The sequence below is a fragment of the Microtus pennsylvanicus genome, chromosome 17 (genome assembly GCF_037038515.1).
Source record: "Microtus pennsylvanicus isolate mMicPen1 chromosome 17, mMicPen1.hap1, whole genome shotgun sequence".
Classification (NCBI taxonomy): Eukaryota; Metazoa; Chordata; class Mammalia; order Rodentia; family Cricetidae; genus Microtus; species Microtus pennsylvanicus.
Genome location: NC_134595.1, coordinates 1,316,304 through 1,329,889, shown reverse-complemented (window position 1 = coordinate 1,329,889; position 13,586 = coordinate 1,316,304). Strand labels below are relative to the sequence as shown.

General features: G+C 39.1%; 1 protein-coding gene across 5 annotated transcripts in view; it reads left to right on the top strand.

Annotated features, from left to right (window-relative positions):
* Window positions 1-13,586, top strand: part of Raph1 (Ras association (RalGDS/AF-6) and pleckstrin homology domains 1) — an 85,760-nt gene that overhangs the window by 53,958 nt on the left and 18,216 nt on the right. For all 5 annotated transcript variants that reach the window (XR_012908198.1, XM_075951913.1, XM_075951912.1 and 2 more), the window contains 7 exons: window positions 4,089-4,166; window positions 4,690-4,849; window positions 5,768-5,889; window positions 7,495-7,560; window positions 8,788-8,931; window positions 9,887-9,997; window positions 12,705-12,803. Coding sequence is in view for 4 of the 5 variants with exons in the window: in XM_075951913.1 (XP_075808028.1) it covers window positions 4,089-4,166; window positions 4,690-4,849; window positions 5,768-5,889; window positions 7,495-7,560; window positions 8,788-8,931; window positions 9,887-9,997; window positions 12,705-12,803 (780 nt within the window). In the remaining variant the exon portion in view is untranslated. The remainder of the gene's footprint in view (window positions 1-4,088; window positions 4,167-4,689; window positions 4,850-5,767; window positions 5,890-7,494; window positions 7,561-8,787; window positions 8,932-9,886; window positions 9,998-12,704; window positions 12,804-13,586) is intronic.

The following is a 13,586-nucleotide window of genomic DNA, read 5'->3' as shown; positions in this document are numbered from 1 at the left end:
CTTTACCCATCTGTTCCATTCCCATTGCCTCCACTATAACAATCCCTCAGCACTTCTCCAACCATTAGAATTGTCTCCAGCTTTGTCTCTATTTTTTCTTAGACTATTCCCAGATTGAGTTTAACATTTTACCACTTCTCTTGCCTATTTGTCTAGTCCTCTTTATTGACCTTTGTACTATAAAGTACTAGTTAGTATACCACACTATAAAATGGACATAGTCCTTACTCTTAAGCTTTATTATGAAGATAAAGTATAAAGTTTCCAGGCCTTATGGTGCACTCCTGTAATCTTAGCACTTGGAAGATAAAGGCAAGTGCATCAAGAGAGGTCAGCCTGGGACTATAGGAGATCCTGAATTGAGAGAGAGAGAGAACATTAATATAAATATATACACACATATGTCTATATGCAAACACGCAAAAATACCTAAATTATATTAAGTGCTATGAAGGAAACAAGGAGTAGAGAATCCTGAGGAGAAGATAAACAGTCTATTTCACTGATGGTGAGGCCAGAAAAAGCCCCTTTTAGAGGATGAAATTGAAGCTAAAGCCTAACAGATGAAAAGAAAGGCATGATCCATATAGGTAGGCTGAGAAAACAAGGGTTTGTCATACCTGAGAAGCTACAGTCTGTATTGTTGAAAAGACCATAATAAAGTGGAGTTACAAGTGTTTTGCTTTGTGTTGAAAAACACAAACAAGAACGAGACGATCAAGGCCTGCTAGGACCTTAATATTTCTATAAATGCAGTGGGGAGCTACTGGGGGAAAGTAGTCATCCATTCAACTAGTGTTGAGTGAGTACCTTTTATGTGCCCATGTCTCTGGTCCTGGAAAATATGGACAGTAAGCAAGTTCTTCCCAACTTCACATCCCCATCTGGCAAGGAAACAGCCACACAGACTAAAATATGAAAGGTTTCTACCTACAGTTGCTAACCAGATATACCACTGCATACGCAGGCATAGTACCCTGCTTGTAGGGTAAGAAATTTGAGCAAGAATGTGATTCAGTCGTGTAGAATCCAAACACTTAAGAATGGGCTTGGAATAGTGCCGTGGACGAGGTAGTGTATAATCCTAAGCAACCCAGACCATGGAGCTCAGATGCACCTTACTCTGACTATCGTCAGTGCCCTCTGTCAGAGCACCCGGCTCTTGTGAACTATGTAACCTTCTTTTTATGGTGCTGGGTATTGAATCCTGAACCTTTTATATACCCTCCATTGATCTTTACTTTCAGCCCCAAGTGTGTATACTTCTAACACACCAACCTATGGAATAATCTGGCTTTCTACCATCAAGCCTAGTACTCCAGTACCCAACCTCCAGAGTCTGTCAAGGTGTAAGAAAACTATGCTAGCAGTAACCATTGTTTTCTCTGCTTCAGAAATTCAGAAGCTAAAATGCCTTTACAGTGTGTCTTTAACAAGCTGTTTTATTTGTTGATACTCCAAAAGCTAAGGCTATAAACTGTTGAGGACAGTAGAAACTGAGATTATCATACAATTAATATATAGTTAAGCAATTAATAAATATGTGTATGATCGTAAGACAGTAATCTTTATGAGTCTTATTTGGTACAGTGGCTATAATAATCATACAAGCTTTGTATTTTTGAATTTAAATTAGATATCATATACACCATAACTTTTGGTTCAGCAAGTTTTAGATAATTAATGTAAGTTCTCTTGATGACAGTTTAGTATAATTCCGTGATTCTTCAGAGAAATATTGCAGTGAATATTAGATTACCACTTCAAGTTCTCTTTGAATTAATTTGTTACTTTTTAATTGTCATAGTCTTCCAGAGAAATTGTAAACTACTATTTATCCCCTTGATTTCATTGTTTGTTCTGAACCTGTAAAGTCTTATTTCTCAGTTGAAGTCATTCACTGTCCCTCTCTACACAACTGTAACTCTCTTAAGTACTGATATTCTGATATTTACATCCCAGAGAATGCTACACTTTGTAGCCCAGCATTGATTTTCATTTAATCATAAGATCTTTACCCAGTTTTTGTGCTGTATGCAAATTTAAGGAGGCTTGACATTTGATGGCTGTTGATTTACACAGTAGTTTTTCAGTAGAAAATGAGTTGTCTCTTGCTCTTTTAAGAGAAATAGAGAAAGTTGTTTTTGTATGAGTAAAGTATCCCTTACTATGTGTAGGGTAGTTGTGAGACAGTGTGAGGAAAGGATTAGTCAAAAAAATTGGGGCAGAAGACTGAAAATCTGAACTGGTCAGCAGAAAACACATGGAGGAAGCTTTCTCCTTTGCATTAGCGAACACAGGCTAGCACTGCCTTTATAAATAAACTACTGTAAATCTTCCAGGTATTATACTGATCTGTCTCTTTCAGAGACTATGATTTCCTTTAAGCCAGGCAGTGGTGGCGCACACCTTTAATCCCAGCACTTGGGAGGCAGAGGCAGGCGGATCTCTGTGAGTTTGAGGCCAGCCTGATCTACGGAGTGAGTGCCAGGACAGACACCGAAGCTTCACAGAGAAGCCTATCTCAAAAAAAAAAAAAAACAAAAAAAGAAAAAGGATGGTTTCCTTTTTCCACTATTGCTATGGTTAAAAAAATATGGTATGATTTAACTCAGAGAGGAAGAGCATGGGGCCCAGAGGAAATGTGGGTCATGCTATTTGAGTGTTTTTATTTAGTTTGTTCCAGTAACATTGTTCAGATCCCACTGTAACAAGTTCTGTTTGTTCAAAAAGTTTCTAAAAAGATCCTTGTAATAAATATGACAAGAATAAACTAAAACTCGCGTTTTTCTGAAATTAAAACAGCTAGCTCTTAAATGTGATATTATTTACATAGACCAATTTGTAAGGACCAGAGATATAACCCAGTGATAGTTACTTGCTTTTTATATGCAAGGCCCCGAAAACAATTTTTAAAAGGAAATTATATTGACCAGTTTCTGTAGCTAAAAGAAAGGGTGAATTTGGTTTTTTTTTTTTAAAGCTTTACCTGTTTTGCAGTATCCTTATTGATATGTGAGAAGTGTGATTGGATAAATAAACGTGAATTGGTTATCCAGTTATCCAGTTCTCTTATTGTTCAACACTCCAGTGTGTGGAACAGGAACTAATCTCTGAGTTTAATTAAGCCGCACTTGTCATGGAGTGTGACAAACAGTAGTATACTAAAATAAACGGGAGGCATGCAGATACTGGTATTGTAGTGAGACTGATGAAGTTCAGTGTTTAGTTTTGTTTATTCTTCTTTAGACATCTTAGAGCAATTTTGGGTTCAGACATGCTGACATAAATCATCTATTGTAATATGACAAGCAGTAGTCTTTCTGCCCTGCAAGGCCTCTATAACCTGACAACAGCTGAACAGACAATGGACAATGCTTTATTTTTTAGTTCCTTAAAATTTTTACTGTTTCATAATAGGTTTTCTAGAGTAGAATTACTTACAGTTGGGTTATTTGTAAAGTTATATTTAACATTTAAAAAGATATTATTGATGGGTTAAAATATTAGAATTTACTGACATAATTGGCATGATTTTCCAAATCAGTAAAACTTAAAATGTAAAGCAGCCTCTTGTTTGTATTAGCATATTATCAAGAATTCATATTAATACCTATGTTTCTTATTTGTTAAGGGTTTTATATTATTGTAAATAAGTAGATTGGTTTTGCTGTATATATTTTTACAGTGATCTAAATCTTTCAGTGTAACAAGACAAAACTGTGTAAAAATCCTGCCTAAACTCTGGAGGGGTCTGAATTCAGAGTTGTCTGAGTGTAACAAATAGGAAGGCAGCGGCATATATATCGTATTTCCCCAAACCTAGTACTTGAACTTAGTTGACAGAATGGAACTTAATTTACTTCATCATGGATTTTTTTTTCTCTAGAATATGAAATCTAATCTTACTCTCGTGCCCGTGCTCCCTCATTACAATATGTCTACTTCATTTTGTGAACAGGGCCGTTTTAAAAATAAAATGTCAACGGTATGTTCTGAATGAAATTTAGTACTAGCCCCTTTAATGATGAAGCCTGGTGTCTTTACCCTCTCGGCAGCAGTTTGTCTGAAATGCTGTGTGTTTGCAGGAGGAACAAGCGGCAAAACTGAAAGCTGAGAAGATTAGAGTTGCCCTGGAAAAAATTAAAGAGGCTCAAGTGAAAAAGGTGATGTGTGGTGTGGCTCTTCGCTAGGTTTGAAATATTTACGATTTTTTTCCTGTTTTGTTTAGCTTCATGAATAATTCTACTGTTTATATATACTGTTCCTCTAGTTTATGGAAAGGTGAAAATGTGTTCTGTTATCTGTCACATGAGGGTCTGTGAAGATGTTTTATGACAGCCTTTGTCTCTGCGCAGGTCTGAAGGGCCTAACTTAGGCCGCTGCTGGTGGCACATCTGACCACATTATCCCTCAGATGTTAAATAAAGGCTGCGCACTACTTTTAAAACAAACACAAATCAGTAAGATTTGCACAATAATTGTATATTTTAAAGGCTTAAAATTAAAAACCTGTAGGCAGGTTTCTTGATATTCAGATTTTACCTTTAATAATAAAGTCAACATAGTCATAATATGTCTTAATTCATTTTTAAAGACTTGACTCAGAATGCTATTTAATGCTGGAAAATACTTTTCTGAAATACCGTCTTTTAAGGTTACCATTTAATTGCCTTTTCCCTGTTGCAGCTGGTGATCAGGGTCCACATGTCCGATGACAGTTCTAAAACCATGATGGTGGATGAGAGACAAACCGTGAGACAAGTGCTGGATAACCTGATGGACAAATCTCACTGTGGCTACAGTTTAGACTGGTCGCTGGTGGAGACCATTTCTGAGTTACAAATGGGTTAGTAACCCTGCTGCTTTAATTGCTTCTTAGCGTCTTTGTAATCCTTAATCTTCATGTTGATAGAAGCATTTTGAGACATTTTTGATTTTTTTTCTATAGAATTATCAGGCACTTTATCTTTTTAAAGTATGGCTTTTTAATGTTTTTCCTGGTGAGTTTTTAGCTGGAGAGTTCTTTGACTAAAAGGTGAATTCCAGTTCACTTTGTATTTTAAAATGATTAAAGGAAAGTTTCTTAATGATAACAAAATGCTTTTTCTTTTAAATAAGAGCTACACAAATACATTTACTAAAAACTGTTACTTTTCCTTCACTTATTTTATGTGTCTGAGTGTGTGTGTGTGCATCTTGTGCATGGGGAAGCCAGAAGAGGGTGTCATATCCTGTGGCAATTGAGTTATAGGTGGTTGTGAGCTGCCTAACGCTGGTGCTGAGAACTGAACCTGGATCCTCTGCAAGAACGGCAAAAGCTGTTAGTGCTGAGCCCTCTCTCCAGCCCCAGTACTGTTACACTTACTGGTGTTTTTATAAAGAAGTCATCAACTCTAAGGGAAACAAAGCACATTAGCAAATTGGAAAGAACACTTCTAACATATGTTCAGTATTGTTTCGTGTGTGTGTGTGTATATACATACTTTAGTCTGACACACACAGCACCACCCCGAATCCACGTTAAAAAAAAAATCCATACAGAAACATGTGTTCAGTCCCGGGGAGATAGAGAAAGAAGGATGGCGGAACTGAACTAGTGAGCTCCATGTTCAGGAGGGACTGTTTGGAAATGTAAGGTGGAGAGCAGTTGAAGACAGTGCCATCATCAGCCTTTAAGCATTCCATAGTTCTGCTATGACTTACCTTGCCTTTCATGTAAGTCTGATGAATACTAACAAAAAGCTGCTATTTAATTTTGTAACAGAGAGAATATTTGAAGACCATGAAAACTTAGTTGAAAATCTTCTTAATTGGACACGAGATAGCCAAAACAAGCTTATATTTATGGAACGTATAGAAAAATATGCACTTTTTAAAAACCCACAGGTAAGACTAACTGACTTGTAAATGTGGAGTCGGTAGAGTTAAAAGACTGGAAGCCTCGTGATTGGGCATTGTAACTGCAAACCCCCACTGTAACTGCAACCCCCATGAGAACAGTCGTGACTGAAAAGTAACTGGGAGCCAGGGGTTGGATCCCACATGGGGTAAACTTTGATAGAAATATAAATAATTGCAGGGTGTTACTAGGTTTCTCCTCTGTAAATCCGGAGATTGTTGAGCCCAGAAGTTCATTAACATTTGAGGTTCTCATTTCCCCAAAGCAGGCCAGAGGTTTTTACCTAGCTAATTACTTTAATTTCTTTGATGGGTTACATAATAGCCTTTTTGTCATCTTTATTATGACAGTGTAATGTTTGGGTTAGCATTCACAACACCTGTGCCTGTTTTAAATTAGCATATGGAGTAATGTGCTTCATTTACCATTTCCAGACAGACTTTATTCTCATCCTTTTTTACCTTCCCTTCTCCCCTGCCCCACTCCTCCCGGGTCGGTCAAGAAAAGCAAGAACTCTGTGATACAAAGCGGTGCTGAAAAAAGCAGTAGTGTTAAAAGTTTTTACCTGCAGACTGGACTGTGGTTGGTCAGCAGCAGTAGTGTTAAAGGTGCTCCGTTTACCCTAGACTTAATTATGGTGGTTTGACGTGGGAAGGTCATTGGTTAATCAATAAAGAAACTGCTTGGCCTCATAGGTTAGAACATAGGTGGGTGGAGTAAGCAGAACAGAATGCTGGGAGGAAGAGGAAGTGAGCTCAGACCCGATAGCTCTCCTCTCTGGGGCAGACGCGATGAAGCTCCGACCCAGGATGGACGTAGGCTAGAATCTTCCCGGTAAGCGCACCTTGGGGTGCTACACACATTAATAGAAATGGGCCAAGCAGTGTTTATATGAATACAGTTTGTGTGTTATTATTTCGGGGCATAAGCTAGCCAGGCAGCCGGGAGCCGGGCTGTGGGAAGAGGCCCGCAGCTCCCTCAGCAGTGGTTAATGAAGAGTATATGTTCAGGAATGTCAGGAGATCTTTTTGTAGAAGACTGAAAGAATAGTTATACTCATAATTACAATTCAGATTTTAATTAAAAAGCAAAACTGTTATAGTCATAGCAGAATTTGAGGCTTCCTCTTAAAAAGCCAGAATATTAATCATCATCTGGAACAGCGTGCTAGATCCAGAATAGTGGTTTAGCATATCTCATATTCTACTTTATAATGCTTTTGGGTGTTTTATATAACTAGTTAAATATCCTGAAATACTTGCTGTTGCATATATTGTCACCTCAGAATGTGGAAGAAACAGTCTATGGAATACTTTATAGAATGTGTTTTGGGCAAGATGGCGGTGGATGAGGAACATTTTAATGATGATTCTTACATGGAAGGAGCTTCATGAAATACTTCCCTTCCCTACGTACTGGCAGAACTAAACTTGGAGTGGCTACTTTTCTAGAGCAAATGATGTATGTGTTTACTCCCAAGGGAATAGTGGAATGAGTTTAATTTTCGTTTCTTTTCCTCCCTCCCTCCCTCCCTCCCTCCCTCCCTCCCTCCCTCCCTCCCTCCCTCCCTCCCTTTCTTTTTCTTTTTTTAGAATTACCTTCTTGGGAAAAAGGAAACAGTTGAGATGGCAGACAGAAACAAAGAAGTGCTGTTAGAGGTGTGGCTCATTCTCCCTTTCTTTCTTATTTTAAAATTGAAACTTTAAGCATCTTTGAAGTCAGCTCTGTCAGTGTTCTAACTGTGTGTACCTGTTGAGTCCCTAACAAACCTCTTACAAACTACTTTTTGCCAAGCAATATTCTAGTAGATTAAGAGGAGTAATGACCTTTTAAGTGTTTCCACATAGGAGGAATTAAAATATTCCTATGCTGGTTACATCAGCTTTTCCAGAGGGTCAGATAGCACTGTCAGTAGTACTTTGTTAGTTAGCACGAAGAGCTGAGTTGGTAGCCCCAGCCCCTAAGTAAAAGCCAGGCAGAGGACTGTGCATTTGTAATCACAGTGGATTCCTGGCATGCACTAGCCAGCCAGCCTATCCTCTGAGCTTAGTGAGAGACCATGTCTCAGAAACTAAGGTGAAAGGCAACTAAAGAAGACACCCGGCATCAGCCTTGAGCCTCCAGACTTCCATATCACCACACATCACAAACACACCAAGAAAAAGACGTGGGACTCAGTAGTATTATATGCAACTCAGTTGAGTTCATAGGAAAATATTCTTTTTTGTTTGTTTGGTTTTTGTTTTTTGAGGCAGTATTTCTCTGCATAGCCCTGGCTATCTTGGAACCTACTCTGTAGACCAGGCTGGCCTCAAACTCACAAAGATCCACCTGCCTCTGTCATGACTATAATTAAGAATATTTCCCACTGGGCAGTGGTGGCACACACCTTTAATCTCAGCACTGTGGAGTCAGACATCTTGTGTGCTATGGTGTATGTGTTGTGTATGTCCATGGGCATTCAGGATTACACACCCCTGTCTAGAGGAGAATCTAGAAGATATGCCAGATATCTTCTCTCACTCTTCCTTTTTCCCTCTGAACTAAGTTGGTTACCCAGCAAGCACGTGCAGCCATATTCAGCTTCTTATATAAGTGGTGGGATTCAAACTGAGGTATTCATGCTTGCCAGCAAACACTCTACCCACTGAGCTATTTCTCAGCCCCATGACACATATTTATTAATAAACACTTTAGATTGCCACAGTAATTCTAAAGTACTTTCCTACTGTGTTTAGAATAGAAAGTTCTTTCAGAAAACTGGTGTGGTTTTAATACAAAACTGTTTTGTTTTACTTAGTGTTACGCATTTCACAGGAGTAGCAAATTCATTTTCTAAAAATATAAAGATCATAAATCTTTCCAAATGATTTTCTTTTTTAAAGGAATGTTTTTGTGGAAGTTCTGTAACTGTCCCAGAAATTGAAGGAGTCCTTTGGTTAAAAGACGATGGCAAGAAGTCCTGGAAAAAGCGTTACTTTCTCTTGCGAGCATCTGGCATCTACTATGTCCCTAAAGGAAAAGCAAAGGTATGTCATTTCTGTGCTTCCTACATTGTGCTAGCTGCAACGTCTCCATAGTAACAATACCATTGTACCTGTGTAAGACACACAGAAGATAATTTTGTGTATTTATCTGTTGTAAAGAAGAGAAAGCTAAAAACTGTTCACTTCTCTGCCCTTTATTTGGGTTTATCTCAATTCTCTACTATCTTTCCACTGTTGGGATTTGTTATTGTAATGGGAAGATCTTCTTCATGTAGCTCAGGCTGGCCTCAGAATCACTATGGAGATTAGGGTGACACTGACCTCTTGGTCCTCTTGACTCCCCCCTTCCACTTCCTAGGTGCTGGGGTTATAGGTATGCATCACCATTTCAGCTAAACATAGTTTTATTATTTGGGAGGTGTAGGGAAGGTCTTGCTAGAGTTGTGTGTATTTCATCTAGGGAGAATGCTTTCTAGGATTACGTTAGCTTCAGTCTTGAGTAATGTGGTTTTGCTGAGGTATACGCTAGCAGTTGTGCTTATTTGGGTTCAAAGCTAATTTAAGCATTTACAGTATCATCCTAGTCCTAAAAACTATGAGTGTAAGCATCACCCCTGCCTGCTGAGGTGATTCCCAGTTGAGAATCTCTGTATTTGAGGCTGGCATTATAGCCATTCAGCTACTTGATAGATTCTTATTCTTTCCTAAGAGTGCTGCTATTACCTGTACCTGTTAACTATAGCTGTTATGTGATGTGGAGACTGTGTATAGCATGTTTAAAGTACCAACATCTCTAAATCAATATTCATTAGGAATTACATATTACAAGCAAGTACTCTGCCTTTTTGGCTATATTGTAAACGAAGAAAAATCTTATGATCTTACTTTCTACCAAATAAAGGTTTGATTCCCAACTGAAAACTCTTACCTGGTATGATACTTGCTTATTTGCATTATTAAATTGATCTTTGGTTTTTTGTTTTGTTTTGTTTTTAAGGTATCTCGGGAACTGGTGTGCTTTCTTCAGCTGGATCATGTTAATGTGTACTATGGGCAGGACTATCGGAGCAAGTACAAAGCACCCACAGACTGTTGTCTGGCGTTAAAGGTACAGCTCAGTAATTGTGGTCAGCATTAGGTGGAGGTTACTTGACATTTGGATCTTCAAGTTGGTTCTGTGTCTTTGTAAAAAGACAAGAGGACGAGGGGTAGCTCAGCAGTTAAGTATTAAGGTTTTGGGTTGTTTTTTTTTTCTTGCTCTATCCTAGCACCAGGGAGAACAAGGTAAAAGTAGAGTGTGACCTAGTAGCCCATACCAGTGATCCCAGCACTCAGGATCATCAGGATTGGAACCAGACCCTGTCGTGGCAAAAGAGTTTTACCATCAGACATTTATTTTTTGTGGTTTTCCTCAACTTTATTAGTAAAACCTGAAGAGGGCACTATTCCCAAGTTCAAAATTCTCCTGTTTTCATCTGGTTGAGGAATAACCAGGTCTGTCTATACCTTCCCCCCAAATTATAGCCATCCTAGTCTGTTATCTATGCTTTTATTAGGGAGTTTTCTTCTCTATCAGTCAGGCTTTAAGTCTCTCACACTAACTGTGGCCATACACTTAGAGGAGAGTGGTCACTTTTTAGTATATGGCCATACACTAGAGGAGAGTGGGCACTTTTTAGTATTTTCAGCGATATAAATTAACATTTATAAAGATAGCCTACTGTTGCAGCTTATAGTAAAATAGTCTCACATTAGCCCAGAATGGAGGTTTATTTATTATTTAGGGGTAGACTCACAAAAAAAAAAAAAGGTGGTGCTCAGCCGTCCTCTGCGTGGGTGCGAAACTGGGACCAAACCCAACAGCCAAAAAGGGCCGTGCATGCTTTTACATCTGCATATATATATACCACGTGAGGTTAGGGTTATATCTATATCATGTGACCTTAAAGGTATTGACTGAAGGAATTCCCACAGCAGCCTACAAAGATTCAAGAAAAGTTACCGAGAGAATTAAGTAATACTCAGTGGCTCCATCTTCAGGACTCTCAATACTACTTAGGTCTGCATGTTTGTATCATACTTTTTTTCTGTGAGAAGCCTTAGTTGGGTTTAAGGAGTACCATTTGTTTAGAATTTGGGGTGGGATTCTGATTTCTTTGGTAAAAATGGATGTAATATAATAGCAGTCCTGTACTAAATAAACTTTCTTAGACAACATGAATGCATCATTGAAGTTAGTTACAGAAGCAGCTTAGTTTGTTTTTGCTTTTTAATTTGTCTTAGTTTTTTTTTTTCTTCATCTTTTTGAGACAGCCTTCCTGTGTAGCCCAATCTAGCTTCAAACCTGGGCTCCTCTGCCTTGGCCTTCAGATTACTGAGGTTACAAATGTGTGTCACCATACACTAGCCAGTAATTCTTAAGAAGTTGATAGGGATAACTTCAGCCAGTGGCTTGTTAAGTCCAAGGTCCCTTGGGAAACCCAAAGACCATTATATCAACATGAGGTTTGTAATACTGAGATATTACTTGCCTCAACATTCTTGTTTTCTGAGTGTATAGAGGAATTTTCTTACAGGTTCCATAATGATATTTTTCCTATCTTAACTATTAAGAGGTATTTGGGGACAGTTGTGTTCTTTTATCTTAATTATTTTCCTCTCATTTTAATTTCTAATAAAGAAAATATTGCAGGGAAATAGTAAACTTCAACACTATCCTCTTATCCCACCAAAGAGTACACGCTGCAGTTTGTAAAGAAAGAAGCCTACAAAATATTGTTCCACCAGTCAGGTGTGACCATGGACTTCTGTCCTAAGAGTGCCCTATATATTCTTTACGTGCCTGGTGTAGGTGTGACCCCCAGGGAAGGACCGTCTCCTTCTAAACCATGATTTCCTGGATAAACATTTCTCTTCCATTTTCAGTCTTACATACTGAGAATTCTGCTGACTTAATCTTGATAGAGTTGTTCATAGATATGTAAAAGGGAATACTTATGAACTTCCCAAGTGGGATGGTTTACGTGGACAACTTGACATAAAATTTAACATGATATATACTTTATTTAAAAAAATATAAGTATGGGCTGTTTTATTCCACTTTATGATTAAATAAGAAGTATGTACCGAGCTGGGCATGGTGGTGCACGCCTTTAATCCCAGCACTTGGAAGGCAGAGGCAGGCGGATCTCTGCTGAAGGAGCAGCACTTTAATCCCAGCACTTGGAAGGCGGAGGCAGGCAGGTCTCTGTTGAAGGAGCAGCGGCCGCGTTCCTGCCGCCCGGCTCCTGGCCGCCAGCTAGCTTATGCCCCAAAATAATTACACGGAAACTGTATTCTTTTAAACACTGCCTGGCCCATTAGTTCCAGCCTCTTATTGGCTATCTCTTACATATTGATCTAACCCATTTCTAATAATCTGTGTAGCCCATGAGGTGGCTTACCAAGGAAGATCTTAACCTGAGTCTGTGTTGGGTGGGAGAATCATGGCAACTGCCTGACTCGGCTTCTTTCTCCCAGCGTTCTGTCTACTCCACCTACCTAATTTTCTGTCCTATCAGGGCCAAGACAGTCTCTTTATTTAACCAATGAAATTAACACAAAACAGAAGACTCCCCCATCAGATCTCTGAGTTTGTGCAGCCAGCCTGGTCTACAGAGCGAGTTCCAGGACAGTCAGAAGTACACAGAGAAACCCTGTCTTGAAAAAAAAAAAAAACAAGAAAAAGTCTGCACTGGTTTGCCAGTTCTTAAGACCATGACTTAAGGTTAAGTGTCAGTTCTCTAGATTTAGTGGATTCTGCTTTCCTTTGGCAGCACCCACAGATCCAGAAGAAGTCTCAGTATATCAAGTACCTCTGCTGTGATGATGTGAGGACTCTGCACCAGTGGGTCAATGGGATTCGAATCGCAAAGGTACAGTTTTTTTTTTTCCATTTGAGGCTGGAATAATGAAGTGGCTAATTAGGTAATTTGGGTTGATGATGGTTCTGGTTGTTCCGTGCTCATCGTTTTGCTAGTGTCTAGTTTCATAGTCATGTCTAGTTCATGTCTTAAATGCCTTATTTTCCATGGAGGTTGCAAAATATGTTGATGTCTGTGGAATGATATTGGTGGAAATAACTTGTGTGGTATCAGAGTGACTTATTTCTACTTTGGAGCATGCATTATGATTTTTTTTATTAAATTTTTAAAATTTATTTTACATACCAAGCACGATTTCCCCTCCTTCCTCTCTTCTGTTCCCTCCCCCACCTCCCATCTACACCCCCATACCCACTCCTCCTCCCAGGGAAGTCAACAAGGCATAATCATATTGAGGCAGGACTTAGCTTTTCCGCACTGCATCAAGGTTGGCAAGGCTTTCCTGCATGCAGCATAGGTTCTAAAAAGCCAACTCATGAGCAAGGGACATGTCCTGACCCCACTGCTATGGGGACCACAAAAGACCAAGCTACACAACTGTCCCCCACGTGCAGAGGGCCTAGGTATATGCCCAAGAGTGATATAGCTGGATCTTGAGGTAGATTGAGTCCAGTTTGAGAAACCGCCATACTGATTTCCAAAGTGACTGTATAAGTTTGCACTCCCACCAGCAGTGGAGGAGTGTTCCCCTTACTCCACTTCCTCTTCAACATAAACTGTCATTAGTGTTTTTGATCTTAACCATTCTGACAGGTATATGATGGTATCTCAGAG